The sequence below is a fragment of the Aedes albopictus genome, chromosome 2, assembly GCF_035046485.1.
Source record: "Aedes albopictus strain Foshan chromosome 2, AalbF5, whole genome shotgun sequence".
NCBI lineage: Eukaryota > Metazoa > Arthropoda > Insecta > Diptera > Culicidae > Aedes > Aedes albopictus.
The window spans coordinates 480,559,117-480,585,275 of NC_085137.1; the positions used below are offsets into that span (position 1 = coordinate 480,559,117).

The 26,159-nt window shown below is 38.1% G+C and overlaps 1 protein-coding gene across 1 annotated transcript; it reads left to right on the top strand.

Moving 5' to 3' along the window:
* Positions 1–1,446: 1,446 nt before the first annotated feature.
* On the top strand, positions 1,447–26,159 carry LOC109399205 (alpha-tocopherol transfer protein-like). Its single transcript, XM_019671642.3, has 2 exons — positions 1,447–2,594; positions 25,234–26,159. Exons 1-2 carry the CDS (start codon positions 1,878–1,880, stop codon positions 25,510–25,512), a joined length of 996 nt encoding a protein of 331 aa, XP_019527187.1. The 5' UTR covers positions 1,447–1,877; the 3' UTR covers positions 25,513–26,159.

Consider the following 26,159-nt stretch of genomic DNA (forward strand, 5'->3'; position numbering starts at 1 on the left):
GCGTCATAGTTTTATGACTCAGAGCCATGCTACCATGACTATGCTTTATGGTATTCTATTTATGAAAACGAGCTTAATTTTTTCATAACGCTTTTGACGGCCCTGGCTTTTGTTGATGGAATCAGTTGTTATTTTTCATGATAATCGTTTTTAACGTCACGATATCATGACTTGTAGTTACAATATCATGAAGCGACAAGTTTTATGATTTCATAACATTTTAGTCATGGATCCGGCAACGATTTTTTTCCCGTAGGCTAGTTTATCTCAGGGCCCACGCTTTGCTTCCCTTATGAAGGAAGAACTAATATTTTGTGAGTTTGTCGGGAGTGGGATTCGATCCCAGGTCTTCAGCGTGGTAGTTACGTGGTTTAACCATCACACTAGGTCCGCTCCACTATGTAAAAACATTTTTTTAGAACATTTTTTCATGGAAAATTGATGAAATGTAGCAGCTCATGACGTTTTAAAAACTTTATTATAAAAAACAGAATAATGAAATTCTATTTTAAAGGTAATGAAATTCCTTATAGTTAATTCAATAAACAATGCGTATGTATAGTTCCTAAAACAGTCTACTCATGGATAAAAATATAATATCAACTATAACGATCTTGAATTCTACACTTTCATCTTAAAACAAATAGGATCACCTCCATCTGTTCAGCGGGGTGCTCCAATTTCATCCTATTGAAATCGAAACACAGGAACTCTGTATGTTTTGTTTCTTTTTTTGTAATTTTATTCGCTCTATTTTCGAATGTAATGAAATGTGGGAGTGTAAGATTGCTAATGGTATAGTGACCTGAAGTGTTTGAAACCTCGTTTAAAAAGACAAAAAAAAGCTGGAAGTTTTACAGAAAGATAACTAGTCATCGATTAACGAAAAAGTTTGAACGCAAACAGTCTTCTTCTTTTTCTTTCTTTTATGGCTCTACGTCCCCACAGGGACTTGGCCTGCCTCGCTTCAACTTAGTGTTCTTTGAGCATTTCCACAGTTATTAATTGAAGGGCTTCCTTTGCCTGCCATTGCATGAATTTGTATAATGTGAGGCAAGTACAATGATACACTATGCCCAGGGAGTCGAGAAAATTTTCCCGACTGGAACGGGAATCGAACCCGCCGTCTCCGGATTGGCGATCCATAGCCTTAACCACTAGGCTAACTGGAGACCCCACGCAAACAGTAGAAGCCTGAAAATTAAAATGTTTCTTGACCTTCGAGCAATTCTTTAAAACCCCCAAAACATTGCACCCAATGCTCTCAAATTGCTGTACCAATTTTATTCGGATCGTTCCATTGAACTGCAATTGCATTATGGTTCGTGCATATTATTGCCCATTTCATCACCCAACCCCAAATTATTACCCAATCAAACATACAAACCAAAACACGTGTTTGTGGCCATGCCATTACGTTGCGCACCTGAAAACCCCGATCAGCTGTTGAGATTGTGAGTTACCTCTATGGGTAGATCTTGTTCTTTTCTCGTCCCCAGTGGAGGGGATAACCACTTCACCACCCAAGCACGACCCAACAACTCTTTCACGTTTGGCAAGTATTTGCGGCCAGTGGGTGATGCGCCAGAGAAGAACCCCAGAGCAGCCGGAGTCAAGCCCACAACGACGACGATCGACCGGGCCGGGGCCAATTGCAATTTTTCCTGTCTAATTTTCGCTTTTGCTCTATTCACGACGATCACGACGACGATCGACGACGACGCATAGCATACGAACGGTCGCCCCTTGCAGCAAGACAAGGCCCGCGCCAATAGGTTGCGATCTGCATGGTGTGGTGACTAGACGGGCAGGTAACTTGCTGGCGGAAAACGCTAGCTTCAGAGCGGTAGTTGAGTTTCGATCGTCACCGCGTCAAGATGACAGTGTCCTACGGTGTGGAAAAATGTCCGAAGCAGTTCGACGAGTATCGGTGCACCCTATCGGAGGAGTACCTGCAGATGGCTAAGGAGCAGCTCCGCGAAGATGACACCCTGAGGGAGCAAGCTCTGGAGGCGATGCGAACCTGGATTGCGAAGCATCCCTACATCCGGAGGTGTCGTACGGATTCGCTGTTCTTGCTACGGTTCTTGCGTCAGCGCAAGTTCTCGATCCCATTGGCGTGCGAAACACTGGAGCGGTACCTAGCCATGCGACAGACGTTCCCGCATTGGTTCCAGAATTTGAACCCAGAGCAGGAGGATATGCGAGACCTGGCGGCTGATGGTGTCTTCCAGGCGCTAGGATTCGACGACAAAGGACGCATCGTCATCCTGATCAAGTCTCGGAACTTCAACGTAGAAAAGTACACGCTTTTGCATCTGATTCGCTATCTGCACATGTACATGGAAATCCTGTCCTGTGACGAGCGCATCCAGGTCGCTGGAATCGTACTGATTGTAGACTGCTTCGAGACAACTATGATGCACTTTACCCTATTCAATCTAAGTGACATGAAGAACATGATGCCGTACATCAACCATCTGCTGCCCGTGCGTTGCAAGGAGATCCACGTGCTGCGGCTGCCCAAGATGAGCGTAACGCTGGTGGACATTTTATTCACATTCGTTAGCGCCAAGATCAAGCATCGATTTTTCGTGAGTATCTTCAACCCCTCTCTACGGTGTTTTTGGCATTAATTTGCATTTGAAAGTGTGTCACAGAAGGATGTTTTCTATTCAGTGAGATGAAGACGACGAGATCGGTAGAGGTGATTAATTCCGTTTGGTTGTGAAAGATGGTTCGTTTGCTGAAAATAGGCGGTTTTTACGAGTTTTATGGACAAATGTTGCATCTTGTTTAGTGGACAGCAGACAGAAGATCGGTTACATCAGGAGGATTGGATTATGATCAGCGTGTGTTGGGGCTCGATGATGAAACAATCAGACAGTGCCATTCCGAAGTTGTTCGTACAGTGTGATCAAGTGTGGCATTTGATGTGTAATCGTAAATGCGGGACATTATTGCAAGTTTATTCTGCATCGAATAAAGCAAATGCATGCAATAAACAAACAAGTTCAATTAGAGCCGGTTATCCACATCTTGTTATTCGACGAATAATCGAAGCTCTGTTCACTTGTACTTATTATATATATATGATGTCTCAGTGAGTTTTGTATAAGCACAGTGCTTTTTACTGATGAAATGAACTTTGCCCGTGTAGGCAAACCAGCAAACATTAAATTTTGAAATTGTTTTAACCCTTCAGCGCGCGCGCTGTTGTAAAAAGTACAACACTAACAAAAACCTCGCTTTTCGTATACAGCGCGAGCGCAGTGCAGTTTCGGATGCTTGATGGCGCGCGTCCTGGAAGGTTAAAAACAAACGTTGTGTGAGAAACTAAAAGTCTAAAAATAATTATTGATATTATAATATCATACAATTGCTTCTAGTGCACAGGTGTCAAACATGTTCATACTATGAATGGGGCAGCGTCTCAAATTTTTACTGTATGAGAGATTTTGAAAGCTTTTTTCCGAAAGGTACCGTCAAACGGGGTTACTTGCAACAGCGGTGTAACTTGCAACACGATGACATACACTAAATGTGAAGCATTTTCTAATAATAATGAAAACTAGTATGCCCTTCTATTTCGGTTATAGAGATTATGTGTATCAAAGATCGATTTAGCATAAAAATTAGCTTTGTTTCTTTGTTTATGGTTAAGCTACACTGTTAAAACGGATTGCTCATTTTATGCCATAAAAACAAGTATGAAAATCGTGCTTGACCTCTCCCTTATGGTAAGTGCGATAAGTCTGATGACCTTGCTTGCAGTTAGGGTACCTAATAGTAAGCTTAGCTAAACGATAAAAGTTTGATAAATTTGTCGACTAAGTAATGCAAAAAATCATTATTATATTCGACAACCACTATGGGCTAACTTGCAACAATTTGACGAAACCTTCTATTATTTATCTTCATTTCACGATATATTTGACAGAAATAACCAAAATGGATCATTTATTGATTACGTAACGCGTTCATTTTCAAATGACAATTCATTTTTTATATTTTTGCTTGAAGGTCACGTGTTACATTGTTAGAAATTACCACATTTTGAAGTTTCATTCATGTTTCAACATGTGTTTAGTTTATGAACGCTGTAAAGCAATCATTAACATTAATTCTGAACATAAATGGAGTAACTTATTTCAGTTTAATACCCAAATTAGCGAGTTTGACATTTACAAAGTAGAATAGGTGTGTTTCAATCATGTTAATTTAGCTGAAATTGCCAAACACCACTTCAAACTGAAAGCTACTTGAAGATGACTCACTCTACCTTTTCAAGAAATGACAATAATCATTGTTGACATTTTGTAATGAGTGCTAAGTCACGAGAACCATATATATTTTGTATTTGAGGGACGTGAGACCTGTTGTACTCTCGCTTGCAATAACTATCAATCCTTTCATTAAAAATTATATGTCAATTGGTTAGTGTACATCTTTTCATGGTATGTTTCATACATAACATTAAAAATTTACAATACGACTTAATACTAGAATGTTAGTGCTGTTTAATGATAGCTAACTTAGCTTCATGTCCTATGTTGCAAGTTACCCCACAGATGGGGAAACTTGCAACAAGCATGTATTTCGCACCTCCTGATTAGGTGGCAATGGCAACGTATTTTGGTAAACCATGTTCTGCATAGTATTCTACTCGGGGTAATTAGCGTACACGATGCTTCACAGGATGTTTCAAATGTTTAGATTTTCAATAATATTGCTTCAAAGTCGAAAAGTGTTGCAAGTTACCCCATTTGACGGTACATATGCTGTTATGCTGCTGCTTAGTAGAGAAAGGTATTTTTTTTCTAACTCACTGGGAAATTCAATGGCAACAGTTTGTTACGTTGATATTTTAATTCTACCTAGATTTTAATATTTTGATAATATTGTATATGATGAAGATTTTTTTACCAAGGATGAAGAACGCCGACAATTCTCCGGAATATTACATTTTTAATCGCTAGTGAAAATATTGTTTCGATGTTTCATTTTTAAGTAGGGCCTTGTACCATTTGGGCAGGTGTACCTATTTTGGGCACTTGCCGCTAAAATTAAGTCAATTTAAAACCGATTGATTTGAATTTTTGTATAGAGTTAGTCTCGTACAGTATCTATCTCTATACAAAAATACATATCAATCGCTTTAAAATTGGCTTAGTTATAGCTACAAGTGCCCAAAATAAGTACACCTGCCCAAATGATACAAGACCCTATACCATACATAAGGAGTGTATCGGAAAATGTTCAGGATGCTCTACCTCGAAACTGAGTTGCTCTTTTCATTATGGGTTTTCTACGAGATCTTTAGAATATCTTCTTCTTCTTATTTATGGCTCTACGTCCCCACTTGGACTTGGCCTGCCTCGCTTCAACTTAGCGTTCTTTGGGCACTTCCACAGTTATTAATTGAAGGGCTTTCTTTGCCTGTCATTGCATGAAGCTGTATATTGTGAGGCAAGCACAATGATACACTATGCTCAGGGAGTCGAGAAAATTTCCCGACTGGAACGGGAATCGAACCCGCCGTCTCCGGATTGGCGATCCATAGCCTTAATCACAAGGCTAACTGGAGACCCTAACTGGTGAATATAGTAAGTTAAACACGGCCTGAAGAGATTTGGAATATGTTTAGAATTAATGGAAATATGGTTGAATGAATGAACCTCACTAAAAAGAAATCTGCACAAAATGCAATTATGTAAAGAATTTTCAGTTTCAATTTCCTCTAGCGAATAAAATGCATGTATACGGTAAAAATAATCCGGAAAATCTTATAAAATCAACATATTATTATTCAACGCCGACTTCAAAAAAATCTCATTTTTCTCAAAAATCGGATTTTGATGAAATTTTCAAAACACCTGAAAAAATATGGAATTATAAGGCAAGATAGCCATATAGGGGAAGATGGCCACCCCGTGTTAAGTCATTAATTCACAACATAATCATATTTTATGGGTGGATGATAAACGATGAAACATGTTTATGATATGCGGTAAAGTTATAATAAATTTGAAAAAATCCACTACAAATTTGAGTTTGAAGTTTGAGTGCTTGAAAACAGGATTTTCTTATGATAATCGGTCATCTCATTTTAAGGGTAAACAATGAAATATCATCGTTTATATACCAAATTTTATTTTTAATAGTACCAAAATTATTAAACCACGGAAATAAAATTCAAATATATAAAAATAACATACATACATTTATTTGTTCAACATCATTAAGACAAGACATAATCAACAATAGTACGCCACAATACTCGGTTTGTGGCTGCCGCTCTCCATCCTCGGTCGCGCCCAATGCTCGCCAAGTCACGCTCCACCTGGTCCGCCCATCGTGCTCTCTGCGCTCCACGCCTTCTTGTGCCAGCCGGATCCGTTGCAAACACCAGCTTTGCAGGGTTGTTGTCCGGCATTCTTGCAACATGCCCTGCCCACCGTATCCTTCCGGCTTTGGCCACCTTCTGGATGCTGGGTTCGTCGTAAAGTGCAGCGAGCTCGTGGTTCATCCTTCTCCGCCACCACCGTTCTCCTGCACACCGCCGAAGATCGTTCTTAGCACGCGAATAAAATAAATAGATGAAATAATCATTTGGGGTAAGATGGCTACCCATGGTGGAAGTTAGCCCACCACATAAATCGAACTTGAAGCAGTCTCAAAACTTCTAATAAATTCCAAAGATTATGTCAAACTTTAGGAAACAAAATGTTAATATCATCTGAAGCATATCAAAGATATATCAAAGAATGAGTATTGCTTAAGTATGATCACGAAGAAAATGTTTGTAAAAATCGAACCCTCTGTGAGAAAAGCCGAATCATTCGTTCGTAACGTATTTCGTTTACCTAGGAACAAACTAATTAGGCTTAGTGGCCGTCTTGCCCCATATAGTAAAAATTGCATATCAAAATACACATTTTTATAATGACTTTATTTAGCATTAAAAGTGTAAAAATGTTTTTTTTTGTGTGAAAGTAGACATGACATGAAATAAAGCGGATAATTGTTGGAATAGACATATTTTCATTTAAGTTACTGTGGAGCGTACCTGGTGTGATGGTTAGAACACTTGACTATCACGCCGAGAACCTGGGATCGAATCCCACTCCCGACAAACTCGCAAAATGTGAGTTCCTGCTTCGGAAGGGAATTGGCCACATAATGTTCACATTAAGTTCAGTAAATTACGGAATGGCTCGCATCAAATGTCTAAATGTGGTCTGGTCAATATCGTTGAAGATGTTCTTACTTTCGCAAAAATATGCTTTTTCCAATATAATTTATATGTTTACATCAATTTGTTTAATATCAAACATATTATAAGAATCGAAATAAAATCTACTTTGGCGATTACTTTTGGTCGCAGCCATAGATACGCGCGAGATAGTCGCCTGAGGCAACAGACCTGGTTTTCAAATTTTCCATCATAGTGTACTTTGATATTTTATGAAAAAAGTTCACCACGTGGCCGGGTGATGTGATGACTGCTGCGACTACACGTGGTATTTGCACCGCGATTGAATTTAGACCATCTTTCAAGACCTGGAAAAGTAGTCGCCATAAATGTGTTTTTCATGCAACGCACAATATATTTCAAGCCTAAAGGTCCCATTAGACGTGGAAAATATTTGGCCAAACAAGCCCAACAAATGACCGACACAGCCCGAATCATAGCAACCTTGGATAAATGTTGGACTTCAATGGCAAATATTTGTCATAATGACAAACAGTCTAATGGCCCCTTAACTTTACCAAACACCGTATGTAACATATGTAAACAAAACAGAGATTTTCACATGAGGCGCTGAATTTCGTTAAGGACAACTTATATCACTTACCTTTGGGGATGATTTGTGAAAAAATACCCGAATTTTTCACGTTTCCGAAATGCTCAATATATGAGTATGCCTTCGATTTTCTCCGTTCGTGGGTTTTGTTAGATACGGTGTTTGGTAAAGTTAGGCTTGATTTACGTATATTATTTGATACAATGATTTTTCATAAGGGCCCAACTGACTTGATCGATTTCTCTTCGTCGACTCTCTCTTTCGCTATTAACTTGATCAAAACAAATAAAATCATTATTCTTTTTGTTTCTATAGCAACATGTAGTCGCCTTCTTCGCATTTCAACTAAAAAATCTTTGGAAAACTCAATACACATACTGTGATAACACAAAGAGAGGATCAAATGAAAAATCAGTGTCGGAATGTGTACAAGGCGTTAATGGGAGGCGTTGATTTGAAAGACAGTCTTTCATCGAGTTTCATTGCACATCCACAAAAATAGATAATTTTTTATCTAAAATCTCAACTAGATAATTGCTATAAAAATTATCATACAATCTTAAACAATGATCATACTTTTGGTTTACGTCAAAAGATATCCCGTTGACACAGAAATATAGCGTCTTCAACCGAAGGGCGTAGATTCCATAGTGATCAACTTTACCCCATTGATCAACTTGCCCCCAGATGACGATACTATAGCCATGACTGGTACACTGAGCCTATATCTCAAAACTCGAATAAGCTAGAAGTGTGTCGTGTTCAACAAAGGTGTTCAGCAGGTAAAGAACTTTCTTACGACAACTTTGGAGCGGACCTGGTGTGATGGTTAGAACACTTGACTATCACGCCGAGGACCTGGGATCGAATCCCACTCCCGACAAACTCACAAAAATGTGGGTTCTTCCTTCGGAAGGGAAGTAAAGCGTGGGTCCCGAGATGAATTAGCCTAGCGCTAAAAATCTCGTTAATACAGATAAAAAAAAACTTTGGTTCAAGATACGTCCACTAGCCCAGCGTAAATCTCCTGATAAAGGAACTTGATGAAATAATGTAATGTCGCTTTCGAAAAAGTTGTATCTGACAATTGGATCATGATTTATATAAGCTAGGTGACGCCTAGTGCTAGAAAAGCTCAATCTCGTGTATATGAGCTAAAAATGTACCGTTTGCATTGAAGTTGTCCAGCAGGTTAAGGACTGTCTGGAAACGATAACCTTGGTTCGAAATTTTTCGGCTAGAAGGCACCAGCGTCAAAATCGTTAAAATCGTGACAACATTTGACAACCTAGTATTTTTATTAGTAGATAACCAATGAAAATAAACCAAGAAATAATGCACAAGTTTCTGCTGCCTTTCCGCTTTACTTTACGTTGCAAACATAATACAAGGAGTAGTAACACCAGCAACAGAAAAGCGGGAATCCATGTGCGACTTCCCGGAAGAGTTCCTGTAGAAATCCCTAGACGGGTTTCTTGGAAAAATTCCTGGAGAAATCCCTAGATGAATAATCGGCGTTATGTCTTCCGGAATCCTAACAGGAACTTCTAGGGGAATTTCTGAAGCAGTTCCCGGTAGAACCCCTTGATGCTGCTTGATTGAAATTCCTGCAGAAACAGTTAAATGAACCTTTGGAAAAATCCTTTGTGGAATTCTCAATCAAGTGCATAGAGAAATCCTGTTCAAATCGCTAGGGGAATTCCTAAGTAAATTCTTGTGGGTTTTCTACCTGGTGAAATCTCTGAGGAGCAAACCTTTCAGGTATTCCTGGTAAAATCTCTGCTAGAATTTCCGGAGGAATCTCCGGTGAAATTCATGGAGGAACTTTCGATGAATACCTTCAGTAGTACCTACAATAAATCCTAGATAAATCTTTGGTGGCGAGCGATTTCTGGAGAAACCCTTGGCCGAGCCTTTAGCAAAACCCCTCGTGGAATACCTATTACAAGTTTTATTTTTTGTGTCACATGTCCCATTTTAACCTGTAAGCATCTCCTCAATTTTTTATTCATATTTATAGCACTCTGGTGTCTTAGAGCATTATGAGTTCTCAGCAGTTTCACTTCTATGGCCTACTTTCTATAGCACTAGTTTACAAAATAAAACGAAAGTCGTGAACTTCTGTCAACGACCAAAATTTTTGAAGCATAATTTAGTGCTGATTTCGAAACCGAGCTTCAAAAAATTTAAAGTAGGACAGTTTTTGAGTTTTAGTTCAATATCGAGTTTTACAACTTTTTAAAATATGGAATTTTATAAAATTCAAATATCTTGCCTTTTGTTAAACCAATTTTAAATCTTATTCCATAAATTAAAAGCTGAATATAATTCCATTCAATCATCTGAGTGCAGTTTTTGCGTCAGATTGATGAAATTCAAGATATTGGCGAGTTTTGGGGACAATCTCCTTGAGTTTTAGCAATTTTTCTAAAAATATATAAAAAAATGTATTTTTTCAATAAGAAAAAAACAATTTAAAAAAAATTCTCATCTTTTATTTGACATATTAAATGATTATTTTTTGAAAATCAGAACTGCCATTCTTTATTGAAAAGATTTATACAGTATCTCCAAAATTAGGTTATGTTTATTTCGAATAAATTATTTTTTAGGCAGTTGTGAACGTTTATAGTGAATTTTCGATACAGTCCTTAGACCAAAGCATCGTAATGTCATGTAGAACGAAATGAGAAGGGTGTCCATCTAGCTGTTTGAGATGTGTTTTTTCATATGATTATTTTTAGATAATTAGCATTGAGATTCATTTTTCAACGCTTTATATATCCTCCAATGCTCCAATAATAAAACTTCTTTTTTTTTCAACTACTTAACGATATACTCCTTTGGTGTGTTTATTTTTCTGTTGTAAAGAAGTGTTGGAAATCATATTTTACACAAAGTGGAGGTAAGAGTTCCAGTCCTGTAGTAACACTAGGAGAGTGCTTAGAGAGTTTATGTGCACAGAGGTGTTCAAAGTCCACGTTTCATTTTTGGAGAATACTGGATACATTTTTGGAATATGGATAAATTTCTGATCAAATTTTAATCTGTATAAAAATCCAACATCAAATTTTTACTTGGTTTCAAAAATTCCATTCACTAAAGTATTAAAATATTGTGTTACAGCTAGTGAACTTTTACTAAAACTTGAATCAATATCTTGAAAAGCTTTAAGGTTACGATTCGAGCATAAGGTGATTCTCGTTTTTTTGGTTTTTGATTTTTTTTAATTAAATAACGAAGTAATATTTTCAAAATAGGTTTTCGTAAACATGTAGATTATGGATCAAGGTATCTTCTGCTTTTTTCGTGGTGGATTTTTTTTTTTCATTTTTGCAGAAACCATTGTAAGGGAAATTTTATTTAAAAATGGTTTCTGCAAAAGCGAAAAACATTTTCCATCAGGGAATAAAATCAGGAGATATTTTCATCCATGCTCTATATGTGAACGCCTAAGATGAAGAAATGTATCCAGTTTTGCAATAATGCATGCCTTAAAAAAAAAAATATATATATATATATAACAAAAGTTTAAGACAAATTTGGTGTAACTTTATTCAGTCAAATTACAACTTTTAGATAAAAGAATCATTGCACAGCATTCATTTGTTATCATCTGCTAAAGATTACTGAAAAAAAAAATCAACTAACGTCGAAATCAAGCCCTACACCTGAACCTAATATTCTATGTTGATTTTTAAAACTTGATTCATACAGTCTGGTTTCTAAAAATATTCAATTTCCATGTTGCCTTCAATCCCCTTTTGTTATTTAGCTTTGAACATATGACAAGCAAACTATTTTAATCCTCATTTTCTCTACCCAAGTAACAAAATTAATTTTATAATGCTTTTGAAGTATTCTTCAACACCTGTTCTTTAAAACCATGCATAAACCAAATTGCTCTGCAACACGACATCAACTCAACCATAAACCCGCCATAAGACCAAATAGGCCCATCCTAAGATGCTCTTGGAGAATTGATTTTAAATTTCTCTTAAAACTTGTTGTACTTCCCAAGTTGTCCTCAAGGCGAATTGCTCTCTCCTTGTAGAATTCTTCAAGTGCACGATAAAACGATAATAAATTTGTCAGTGTTGTTGCTGATGCAGCTTTTATGTCGACAGAAAAGTTTGGTGAATTAAATTGAAATTAAAAACACAATGAAAATGACACATTATTGTAATCGGGATTAATTTATTACACAAATTGGAAATATTTCCGTGGTGTAACAAGGATGCCAAATGCCAAGCGAAATTCATCGTATATATGTTGCAAGATACTTCCAAAAATTGCAACGCGCTTCCATTATAACGCACTAATAAAATATTTAAAAATATTATTCCTGGTCATGCGAACATTGCTCATGAGTTTTCTCAACATGGCGTCCATTGAAATCTAGGCCAGTGGTCGGTCCATCATCGATGGTTTTAATCAACATCACCATAAGATCGTCTTAAATTTCTTTCAACTCATGCCAGAGCTAAAAGCATAACTCAAGAATACTAGAATTTATAACGTTCTCAATGCAGCCTGGTTGGCCTCCATCCAGAACGCCTTAAATTTATTTTAACTTATGCAAGGGTAAGAAGTATTACTCAAGAGTACTCAGGTTTATAACGTTCTTGATATAGGTTTATGCAAACTCCGCCAAGAACGTCATAAAACATGTACGCCAAATTGTAAACAAACAATAAATTATCGCACCGCGGTGGATTTTGTGAATCTCGTGCGATGAATTTATTTATCAGCCTTTTTCGATAACCGGCCTTGATGCGGTGCAGTGCCTCATTCCTCCGGTCAGCACTTCCAACAGGTAAGTAGTTGTTGATTTTGAAGATCGATGATTGGAACCCCGATTGCACGGGAAACGACGTCCTAGATGACCATACCCACCTCATTTCGAATGCTGCAACCGGAGGAACTTGGCACTGCACCGCGTTGCGGTTGGGTTTCCGGATAGGTGTTCTTGATTAGCAGCAATAATGGAACGATGAGAATCAAAATCTGATGCTTGAGTTTTTTCTTGTATTTTTCATGTATAAAACTGTTCTTATGCGAGAACAGTTACTCTTGATCAAGAACGGATGATTGAAGATAACTACAAGAACCTTATAAAACTGAAAATAAGTTCAACAGTTCTTGTTGTTTTTATGGTTTTATGAACTGAACCTCAAGTATTCTTGGAGGGGTTTTTAAAACCACATATTGACGAAGAATAGTTGTGCTCAGCTGAGACTCCGATAAGATCAACTAGAATATGTAATGTTCTGATAAAACTATCATAAAAACAAATAAAACCAAATAGAATTAAGATTGTTACTTGGGTAAAGAATCACTTTATTGAATGAACGACAGCTTCTTACAGGAGATCGACTATACTCTGAAATTTTCAAAGTAAAGTACTATTTTCTAATTTTTTTAATGTTATTATTACAAAAAAGACAAAAATGAAATGATTCTTCAACCGTACTAAGTTCTTTATCCAGTAATCTGTGCAAAGCATGCGTCTTTTTCGCATGCGTACATTTACTACGCCTCACGAAAAGGTTAACCTTCTGTCCTCGACCCGCTTACAGTCTTATTCCTCAACATGCCTCTTTTGGAGTACTTCAGTACAAGTACCTCCTCTCTGGTCATGTTTCATTCAACAAAAAAAAAAAACACCAACTCAACTCCTTAAAAAATCATCCACAGCGATCGTGCCTAGCTCACCAGGTTTATTTTCCCACCCCAAGAATCAAAGCAAAAAACCACATAAATTACTGCGTTGTGAAATCGATCGACCGGCTTCTCCAATTGCTCCGAGATATTAACTAAATGATCTGCCCCTGTATGTCCATTGCTTATTGTGTCTGCCAATTCACTTGAACGCACTTTTCACTGCAATGCACAACACCTTCGACCTACTGCTGGCAGGCGGGCAGGCACACCGACAGCAGCAACTGAATAGTGCAGAATTTAAATGTTACCGAAACCCGCCATGCTGTGGTCTTGCATTTTCAGACGACCACACAGCAGATGATGGTTTCTTTTTGAAGAGCCTCGAGGCTCGTCTCGAGTTCAATCGTTGCCCGCCAGCTCCGACGGACGGATGACGACAGAGCAGCATTGCCAAAGAACCCTCGATTGGGTCTTGCCTCATCGAATTCAAATCCACTCACGCGGGTGAACGTCGAGAAAAAATCGGTGTGCACAAGCGAAAAACGGGTGATTCGAAATAAATATGGCCATTTGCAACAAACGATTCGATCGTTAATTGTCGATTCACCCAACGTGAAACCAACGCAACGTGGTTGCATTGAGAAGAACCACAGACGCGCAGTAGAAGAGTAATAAAAACAGCTTAATGCAGCAATCTTCACGCGTCTACCTCTTTTCAAGCAACTTAAGAATCTAAGACGGATGTCTTTGACTCTATAATGTGTCGTTTGTTGGGTGGGATTTTCTGAAAAGTGTCCCATTTGGGTCAATGTCAGGCCGCGATCTCCTCGACCGACAGTTGGCGTTGCTGGTACTTATAGGCGGAATTGAATAGGTTGCGACAAAAGTGGCGACAGGCAGGCAGGTACTTCAAAGTCGTTTCATTATTTGGTCATCGGAGCGCGACCGCAGTCAGCAGCTAGCAGCACCACACTCCAGATGAAGGTTGGAAGTGTTTATTTGGCGCTAGTTGTTGCTATTTCGTTGCTAGATGAAGAAAGAAGGGTTTTTGACATGGGTGACGAATTTGAGAGTGGTTTTGACGGTTACGGCGATGATAGTCACGGTCGTGACGATGAATGAATTGTTGTTGGTACTGTGGTTAATTGAGATTCAATTGAATGGATGTTAGATGGTCATAATTCATGCACATTTACAACAGTTCATAGAAAAATAGTCAGAGTTTAGGTAAACTAATCTTCATGTTCATGAGCACAAGTACTAGTAGTATAACAAGGTATAGTATAGTCTTGATTTATTCATCATTCTGTTAATTTAGTTCAACATTTTGACAACGAAAAAAAAGTCTATGTACAAATGTACCTACTCTCATACTTGTTGGCTATACAGTAACCTTACTCCAGCGCCGAGTGTATACTATAGAGCACCATTTTCGTAGGTATTCGGCGATTTTCAACCACGTGCAGCCATGCTGTTTGCGGCTATCCACAAAGTCGCCGGCTTCTACATGGCTCTTTACTGAATATTGTTTTCGCTATTCTTTCTTCTGATATTCGCACTACGTGTCCAGCCTACTGAAGTTTGTCGTATTTTATTCGTTTCACAGTATTCACTTCTTTGTACACTTAGTACTACTCCTTGTACACTACCCGCCAATAATATGGAATCGTTTCAATACTCAGTATTGCAGCACCCAAAAAGTTTGGCATCACCCAAAATAAGGAGGAAAAATAGAGTAAATCTAGAACCAATTAGGTTGTGGGTACGAGTTGCATTTTGAAAAAGAATTAGGGGGATCATAAATGATTTGTGTCTCAAAGACCTGAAATAATCACATTTTAGGGTGATGCCAAACTTTTTTGGGGGTTGCAATATTCAGTATGAATGTTGCAATATGCGATTCCATATTTATATTTATGGCGGGTAGTGTACATGCGGCTATGCCACACACAGTTTTCTCATTTCTCAATGAGAGTTTTCCACAGCACTTGGCGTTCAAGAACTCCGAAAGTTTTGGTCTACCTGCTGTAAAGTTTATGACTCGTGAACGTAGAAAACTACCAGATAAATCTAAGAGCTTTCTCTTCCAATGATCATTTCGCAGGTGTATAATCGTGTGACAGGAACGAAGTCAAGGAAAATTCCTTTACGAAACATTCCTTTTCCTTTCAGAAATGGTACCCGTCACCCTGAGCAATGTCTCAATAATCAGCAGTGTCTTATGTAGAGCGAATTTCGTTTGAGTTTTCATGTTAGAGAGCCTAAACTGTTTACGCAATCCATAACGGAAACGTCATTGTCACATATCACAAGCGTTCCAAAAGAAACAAATTTCAAAAGAAACAGCGCAAAGTACCATTCTTCTTCACACCACATTGCGCGTTGCACGTATCAGCCTAATTAATTTCGCCGTAAGACCATGCTCTGACGCTATCTACCAAAAGTTCAAATGTTGTCACTGAATCATACGCTGCGCTGCTTTAAAATCTATGGACAGGTGGCGTGTCTAATCACGAAGTTATCCGCACGATCCATCACTGAGCTGTCACAGAAATCGATGACTTTTTGCTTTTTCAACGATTGTTTACGTCTCGTTATTGAAGGGATAAAAAACGCATAGATCCGCTGCGTGACTGGAAAAGTATTATCATTTTCTTCTGAATATTCACTTTTCTGTCTGAGATTTATCATTTTTAACCCGGGAGCGAGCGGTCGCGTCGTGTACTGAGTACACGCAACATGAAAAAAAAACACGCTTGTGGTACACAGCGTTAGCGTGTCGCCGTTCCAGGTAGTCAAAGACGCGACTGCTCGAGGGTTAACTTTCGTGCGGCATATTGAAGATGGCTGTCGCTTTACGTACCACAACTTTTTCAATTTTCAACCGTATTTCAACCTTTTTTATGAATCTCTCACAAATTAATTGCTGAATTAACTTGAAGATCATTTTTTTCCAAAGTCACGCAAAATATGATATTTTAATGGTTTAATCTATTTTTACAAAAAAAAAATTAAGGGCACGATCATTTTAATAAACTTGTTGCTAAAAAAATTAAATTCTGAACCATTCAATAAATATTTTTTTTAAAAAGTAAAAAAAATATAAATATAGGTATAAAAATAAATTATTCCAAATCTTTTAGCGTGCCTTTGTAGATATTTTTATTGCCTAACAATGATGTGAATAAACAGTACCTTTAGGAAGTGGTTTTAACGTGGATAATTATCAAAAACCGTTCAAAAACACGTACAGGGGATGGACAAAATGATCGAAACAGGCTAAATGTTCACTTTTCAAAAAATGTTCAACTTGCTGTAACTTTTCGAAAAGTGCATCAAATATTCTCAAATTTTTACTGTAAAGCCTGTATCCGCAATAATCGGGACACAGAAATACAGCTGTAACTCTGCAATAGAAACATTGAAATTGATCAAATTTTGTCTAATAACATCTTAAGATGTGTAAATTTCACTTACAAAATTTCATGTGAATTGGTGCAGTACTTTTGTTGTAGCAATGAAAGAGTAGAATGAGCGCCATTGTACAGTCCCTTGTTTTGATCGTCAGCGCTGTAACTTTTAAATTTGGCTAAGGAAATGGCTAAAATTTTGAGCACAAACCTCTTAATCTACATTTATTGCATTGGCAAAATTTCAAAAAAAAATCGATGCACTATCAACAATTTTAAAGTTAAAACATGTATTGGGCAGTCCACACGATTTTAGCCCCTCAGACAGCAATTAGTCAGCACCCTTTATTGTTTTGATTGTACTATTCAAAGTACTATACCAATAATTATCCAATTTTGCAGGCATAATATACACATAATCAACTACATTCTGTAAAAATTTCATGAAAATTGGCAGAGAAATTAAAAGTTATGAATAGGCAAACATCGCACATGAAAAAAACGAAAAATTTTCACTAACACTCACCCCTATCAACACCAGTAGCTTTCAAACCAATTGATCAAAGTTGATGAAATTTTGCAAGAAGGTGTCTCCATAAGTTTCATAACTGCTAACGAAATTTCATAATTATCATAACAGAACTTTTAACTGTAGCGTAAAAGAACTATCTATTATGCGAATGAAAATTGGTCATGATTGTACAAAATGCTTAAAACCACGTCTGTTTGTTTTTTATCCACAGTTAAAAATAATGCATCATTTTTTTATGAAATTTGGCACAAATAATAAACATACACTAAAGAGTTCTCAGTCAATTATTTGGAAAATTTTACCGATTTATTACAGAGCTACAGCCGAACTTCTGTGTCCCGATTATTGCGGTTACAGTCTTTAAGTTCATCATCTAGTTGTGTATCAGTGGTAAAAATTTGGAAAAGATCAGGCTATTCTCCACGAAGTTATAAAGATTCTTGAAAAAGGTATAACTATCCGATAGCAAAATTTGAGCTGCTATATCTCCGGATTTAATGAACCGAATTCAATGATATTTTTACCATTTATGAGTTATATAATAAGCTTTGAAAAATCTCTGACTCAATTTAAAATTCTTAACACGGAAGAAAATTATAACGATTACATTATTTTTCTAATAAAACACTAAAATATTCAAAACTAACAACGTTTCAAAATTCAAGATGCAAATTATAGTTTATTGAATTTCCCTCTAATTGACTTATATATAAATGTGTTTTGAAGGAAAGTAGCAACATATCCGGCAATAAATTGAAAAAGGAATGGAATGCATTTTAAAATAGACCAATTTACCAAAAAAATGTGAAATAAATAAAATTACTATAGCTTTTAATCTTGTTAAAAATTTCAAGTTAAATGTTTTTAGAGTTCATTATTTAAGTCATAAATCGTCCAAATTTCATTGCAATCGGTTCATTGAATCCGGAGATATAGCAGCTCAAAGTTGGCCATCGGATAATTATGTCTTTTTCAAGAATCTTTTTTAACTTCGTGCAGAATAGCCCGATCTTTTCCAAAAAAAGTATCACATAATTCAATACTTTGACGAATATCTACAAAACACTCTAAAAAATTTGAAACTGGTCAAGCGGTGAAAAAGTAATAGGGCCCTTAAGTTATTTTTTTAAAAAAGGAAGCAAAAAAAAGATTAAATCTTTAAGGACAAACGTCTTGAAATCCCGCTTCTACAGTGCATCAGAACTTCAGACGCACAAATCTCAAGAAGCAAGCTTCAAACAACAGTGCATTTAATTATTCTGTTCTTGCTCACTTGTAATTAGCTTAAAATGAGAAGCTCAGGTGCGCTGGTTTTGTTTACGAAGAGATTTGTGCCCTCGAAATCGTGAGTAGGTGCCAAAGTCGGCCATTGTGGCGGCCATGTTGGGATTCTAACAAGTCTGTCCTTAAAACCTCATATTTTGAGTGACTTTGGAAAAAAATTATGTTCTACAAGTTTATTCAAAATTTAATTTGTGAGATATTCATAAAAAGGTTTAAAAATTGGTTGAAAATCAAAAAAGTTATGGCACTTGAAGTGAGTTTCTTTTATTATTCGGAAATTCAACTTCGAAGCGATTGCGCCACCTCTAAATCTATATATTTTGGGCTCAAACTCAGAGGTTTCTCTTTTTATGTCGTTTGAATCCAAAAGAGCTTACGAATTCCAGGTTTCAACAACTTTTGAAAATTAAGCCGCAGCCTATTGTCGATGCTGATGATGTTGCCTTAGCATTTGATTCATCGTTGATAGACCCTCACGAAAAGCATCCTTATATTCGGCGATAAACGACGGGGTCTGACGATTTGACCGAATGCTGGATGCCATTTGACCGAAACATGTACAAAAGAATTCAAAGGGACCGTTGGACATTGAATTCGGGAATATGATCATCAGCAATATTTGCCTCTTCAACAATAGGCTATTCTTTCTTAGTTGGCGTTGCAATTGACAATATTTTATCGAAAAAAAAATCCTTCTTTTTATCAGGGGCTGTTCTTTAAAGTTATTCTGGTGTGGAGAACAGGGCATGGTCACTTAGTTCGTCATTCCTTTTCGGACGAATGGCATTCGACTAACGGCATTTGGTCAAACGGCATTAAGCCAAATTACCCAGATCCTACAGACTCTTCAAGAGGCCTCAATCTTCTGAACAGAATATGCAACAGTATCTTGTATACCGAATTTTAAAGGGTAATCCCTTTGTAACCAGCACACTCTTGTCTGTCCCCTTTCTTGTAGATTAGACATATGAAATTAAATTATTAAACCATCTGGTAGCCATCATCCTCTCATTTTCTTTAAAAAGAATCTGGTGAATTGATTGATGTAGCTGCTGACTTCCGTGCTTAAGAAGTTCGACCGGGATCTCGTCCTTCCCAGAAGCCTTGCTGTTGTCAGCTCCGGTGATTCCACTGCTTGGCCGTCATCGACTATGTTTTTTTTCTCTGTTCGGGACATAACCACTGCGACCAATATTTTGATCTATTGTGGTATACCCCGTGTCCTTTGTATAGTGCATGTCGTATTACTTTATCACCATTGAGAAGTTATAAAGTATTCGGTTTTGTTACAGTAGTCATTTTCAACATAATCGCAAGGAAGGATTCTGATTGATAAGTTCCGCTTTTAACACGCTCCTTTTTCAGTCAAAATCGGATCCCTTAACGAGAACGTCAAGAAATGATACCGATATTGACCATGCATCGGAACCCTAGTCCTTTCTGTTTCAAACCAGTGTACACCAAATAAAAGATTAGGAATACTAACCCATGTTTCCATGTTTCAAGATCCATCTCGGCTACACCTAAAACCGAGACCTATCACTTTCAACAAGGTGTAAAATGTAATAAGGATCAAAGTGTTTTCCTTTGATTACTCAAATGTGCTGCTCCACTAGCTGGAAGCAGTTAGGACTAGGGTTCGGTTTGGTAGATCTTTCGCCGCAACGCAACCCAAAAAGGTGATCTTACCCACGCTACGGGCTCCGTTAAAGATCGAGCATGTTTTAAACCCCCTCAACCATTCATCCCTCAGCACGGGTCGCCTGACACCTTGGATTGGGGTTACCTGTTTGGTGGACTTTTACCCCCGGAACAGGTGGTCCGTAGTGCTATTCTAAGCCGGCAACTACACGGGCCCTATGTTAATCCTGTTCCTGGGTGCTCCTTCATTGTTTACATCCAATCTTCGCAATGCACTGTTGATCTTGCCAGCAAATTTCTACCACGATCATTGCACACGGTGGGCGCAGTCTTGTGCCTCTCACCATTGACTGTTGCATGAAACTTTCGCATATTATTCAGTTTCACCGCCGCTGTAGTATATGCGGAACTTGAATAAGGTGTTTGCGATGGGATCCACCGCTGGGAATTTCCGTTTTCCAGTTTTGGGTTTTGCACTTTTGTGTGAGGAAAATTTGCGCTAGTGTTCGTGTGTTGAAATGTCACTTATCTCTATAGAACGACTGACAGGTATGCTTGACCAGTTGTCAACGGTGAGTCAACACTTTGTACGTAATCCAATGGAACGAAAACGTGAAGTACAAATACGAACGGGAGAAGAATAATAGTAAACAATATCTTGAATTCCTAAATAATAGATCTACCAAAATACTCCACGAACCTGCGATGTGTGTTAAAAGACAATTCGAAGATGAACAAACTATTCCACTAAGCGCGTTTAGTTTACATACACTATATTATAAACCACACACACATAAACCAGAAATTTGCAGAAATCACTAAGGGGCTGTCCATAAACCACGTGGTCATGAGGGGGGGGGGAGGGTTCGACCAATGACCATTTTGTATGAACAAATAAAAAAAATTGTATGGACTAATGACCACGCGGGGGGGGGGGGGGGGTGCAAAGTCCCAAAAAAATGACCACGTGGTTTATGGACAGCCCCTAATAATATTATGTACCATTCTCTTACATGCAGGGAAATTATAATCTATCTTTACGTTAAACCAAATCCCCGTGTTTTACTTACCGGTGATTATAATTGCGGGAATTAACCCCTGCAATATTGTCAGATTTCTTGAAACGTAAACACCGCGCGGTCGTTGAAATGTTTCAAAAGGGGGCTTTGCACAAAAGTTCACGCGGTCTATCGTTTTCGAAAGGAACAGCCGCACCGTAGAAAACGCCGCAATGTTATTTCCCATAAGGATGAAGTGAAATAGGGAGTGAAAACCGCGGTTGTACCTTTCGGAAGCGATAGGCCGCGTGCACTTTTGTGCAAATCCCTCAATACCACTGTTGGAATCCTCGCCAACACATTTTCATCTTTGACAACCTCGAAGATTTCTAAAGTCCAAAATCACTAGGTGATCGTTGTACATATTTATCACTCACACTCTTATTACAATCTCGACAGATGGAGAAACAATTTATAGTTTCATTGGAATTGGGCGATGGAATTTTGTTACATAAGACAAAATAGTCAATACGTAATCAAATAAATTACACTAGAACCTCTTTTTATGCCAGGGGAGGTGGAGGGTTGGTTTGCATTAATTAAAAATGTGCCTTAATGAGAAAAGTTAGTATGCAAGAACGGTTCTTGCTCTTGGGTATTTGAGGCCAAGGCGGTTTACAGAAAGTTTATAGAGAGCCCAAAAATAGGAAATTGCAAGGAGCTTCAAATTCGTTCCAAGAGGTTGTTGCAGAAGATTTCAGGAACCTTTTAAGATAGGTCCGTTCGTTGGCGTTTAAATGGGATTACGAGAGTTACAGTGACTTTGAGGGTGATTCAGGAAGAATCTCAGTAGCCTTTAAAGGGTGTTACAAGGGACTTCTAGGGTCTTTTATGCCATTTGAAAGTGTTTCAGTTGGTCTCAGGAACGATTTAATGGCGTTCCGATTGATTTTAGAGGTGTTGACAGCATTTCAGGGGGGTTTCGAGAGGTTTTCGGGTGCGTCTCAGATTGTTTCTGGAATCTTTTAAAAGTGTTCCGAGGTGTTTCAGGGGTGTTTCTCAAGCATTTATATTGACTTTGTCCCGGGATTTTTTTTAACAACTTCCCCCGGAATTCCTCCATTAGTCGTTCCGTTAAGGAATTTTTCTTACGATTGCTTTCGGGGTTCTTTCATAAATCATTCCCGAAGCTGCACCAGGGATTCCTCCAGGATTTTTTTTCTTTTCTCACGGGATTCCTTCAGGGATTTCTTTTGCTTCAGGGCTGCTTTAGAAATTCATCCCAGAGTTCCTGCATCAGTACCTTCCGGGGTTTCACCATTTAGTTTTACCGGATTTTTTTTCAGGGATTCCTCCCTCAATCTGTTGAGGATCCTTCCAGGAATTCTTTTAGGGATTTCTTCTGCCATTCATTCTGATATTTCCCTAGATTTAAATAGGAACTCTTGCTGGATATTTTCAAAGATTTCTTTAGAGGTTTCTCTCGGTATTTCTTCATTGATTTCCAACATGATGTGTTTAGGGATTTTCTCCAGAATTTGTTTAGTAACGTCCGTCAAGGAGCCCTCCCTTATCCCTTCGGCAATTTACTTCGGAATTTTTTTTCGCGATTCATTCATTGATCATTCCTGGGTATTCATTCGGGATTTCTCCCACGATTTTATCAGGGATTACTCGAAGATTTATTCAACGATACCTCGAGAAATGTTTCTTGCAAATCCATCAATAATTCATTCCGGAATTCCTTAAGTGATTCCACCCAGGATTGCTTAAGGGATCGTCCAAGGTTTTTACTTGGGGGTTCTCCTGACATTGATTTGGGCTTTACTCCTGGACTTTTTTCAGTTATTTCTTCAGGTATTCCTCCCAAGATTACCTCGCGGGATTCCGTCATTAATTTCTCTCAGAGATTCATTCAGGGCTTTTTTTTTCGAGATTCCTCTAAGGATTTCTTCCGGAATTCCTTCTGACATTTCTCCGTTGTTTTTTTCCTGAGATTTATTCTAGCATTCTTTCAGGTATTCCTCCCAAAATTTAGTAGGAATGTCTGGAATTTCTCCTGGGAATACTACAGTGATTCGGTTTACTTGAGATTCCTCCTGGGATACCTTGAGTTATTATTTCAAGGATTATTTCAGAATTCTTTCAGAGATCTCTCCCAAGATTCTTATTCTGTAGAATATTCAAAAGAAATCCTTTAGTGATTCTGTAAGGCATTACTTCCAATTTTTGGAGGGATTCCTTCAGAGGTTTCAATAGCGTATGCGAAAATGTGCTACAGGGAGCAGAAAAATGTAAAAAATTGATTTAAAAAATACATCGTCATTCATGGGTTCTTCCTTACGAAAAGATCCTGGACCAATCGGAAATCAAACTAAGGCACATTCAGCATAGTCTTACTAATGAAAAAAAAAACTTATGTAAAATTAGATCAAATAATAGTGCAGTATAAAAGTAAATTAAGAGATATTCTGGAGAAACACAATTACTATAGTAAGCCGAAATGTAATCTAACAAACCTTTCTCTATTAATTTTTAGTTATTATCATCTCTTTCACTCATTGAGAGTTGTCTTGTGTATATGGGTCAGAATATATCAATAGTATGAAAGTATTGTTGAAAAAGAACTTCTGCTCCTTTTAATGAATTAGTCCTTTGATCACTGGAATGATGGAAAAATATTTGGAAAAACTAGTGTATGAAAATTGATCCATTCTCACTCCTTGTTCCCCATTGACAATAAAGCAAGGTAATTAAATTTTGGTTAAGGTTGATACTGCCCCCAATAATATTTTATATGATGGATATGAGTTTGAGATTCTAAAAAGTATTAATCCACCTAAAAGTACGATGTTTTTTTAAGGCTAAGTGGCATTTCGATGATTTTACCAAAAAAAAATTATTATTGCTCTAGAAACCTATTTTTGACAAGAACTGCTGACACCATAAAATTTTTGATTCGACATTCGCAATATTTGATAACATATTTCAGATAATGTTTTGACCCATTGTCACCCCCAAGGACGGTATGTATTGCTAACATGGTGACACACCTTGGGATAAATATTATGATTCAAGCTGCACGAACTGGATCCGCTTCCGCTGTCATCTACAGTCATTTCCTTCGCAATGATAATAAACTGTGAAAAGTCTGTGTTTCAAAAGGGCGTATGTCAAGAAGAGTATAGTACATATTCTAACTTTGCAGTATATAGCTAAGGAACATTTCTTGTGCACTAACACTATTCGCTTGAAAATATGATGCCAAAACCAACGGTTTTTGAGTCGCACCTCCTTGGTGAATAGACGCCTGGGACGTACCTTCTCAATCCGAAGGACAACAGTACCAGCAAACTCCCCGGTCTTTGTAATAGAGTGACCCGTGGAAGAATAAGGTGCGAACTTGTGAGGATCCGAGCTATCTTTCTAAGTTGTCAACTAATCATTTTGTAGCGACAAATTTACTTCATGTTTTGTTCAACAAGATCAACTTCAAAGAAATAATGAAACATTTTTTCAGAAATCACATAACATGTATTATCATTTATTGATACATAAATCTGACTTACTATTCACTTAAAGATATAATGTATCCATTGTCAATCTCTCAGGTTAGCGTAGTTTTATTTCGCCAGTTTTTGCTCCCCATGTAACCGCCTCTGTTTGGATCAGTCAATGAACCACCAATTAGGCCAGACAAAACAATCATCGTTCGGCGGCCCTCACCTTGCCGCGGATTTCTCACATTCATGCCAATCAACGCCGATCAGATTCGGGCCGGGACAAATGTTTTCATGTGTGCTAATGATTACCACCTTTTATACTACTAACTCGCCGAAAGCGCCAAATTCAAAAGATTAATCATTTTCTCCTGCCTTCCTCCTCCCCGCACACAGTTCCACAAGACCTTGATCGACGCCAAAAAGCACCTGGATAAGTCGCTGCTTCCGTCGGACCTCAACGGTACCAACGACTCGATGGAGCTCTCGATGAACTTCCACAAGCTGGTGCGTGACTCAGAAGACGAGCTGGCCGTGCTGGACCAGATGGAGATCGACGTCACCAAGTATTCGGCCCTGTGGAACCAGAACCATCCGGCGGCCGGGGGCTGCGGCAAGGAGAGCGAAATCGAAAGTGGAATGGTTGGCAGTTTCCGAAAATTGAATATTGATTAGATGGGGTCGGAGCAAGGATTTTTTCGATGGTTGGATGTAAATGAGCACGCATGGGTGGAAGTGCCTGAGTTGTTCGCGCGCGTGTGTGAAAGTGATCGTTACGTAAGAGTGGCTAAATCATTTGGGTGGACAAAGTCGAATTTGAGTGTAGAACGTCTCGGAAATTGACGAACCGTGGAGATGTGAAGAGGAAGAAAGGTGAAGGGCAGGGTGCGATCGAACGACAACAGTTTGAATATTTTTGGTCGAAAACGTGTTTTTGGCTATAAAACTTACAATGCTACCCTCATTCCAAAATGCGTTCGGCCTACCGCTGCCAGCCAGTCACCGATCAACGATAGAAGACCAAAAGGCAACGGAACATTGATTTCGTAACAGTGGTGATTGTGTGGAAGTACAGGTTGAAGTAGATCTAAGCCTCAGCCGTAGAAGAAAGTTCAACTCTGGGTAACGACCACCGCTGCCAGGTTCTACACTGCAAATAGATAGTTGCCCAGCTGCACGTAAATGTGAGCTCGTGAAACCAGTTTTCCAAACTGTTCATTAGAATGTAAGGAATTCCGTGTTATACGTACATGCAATGATGTGTTTTAGTATTGTCTTAAGATATTATATGTGAGTGAAAATAGAGTGAATTTTATTAGTAA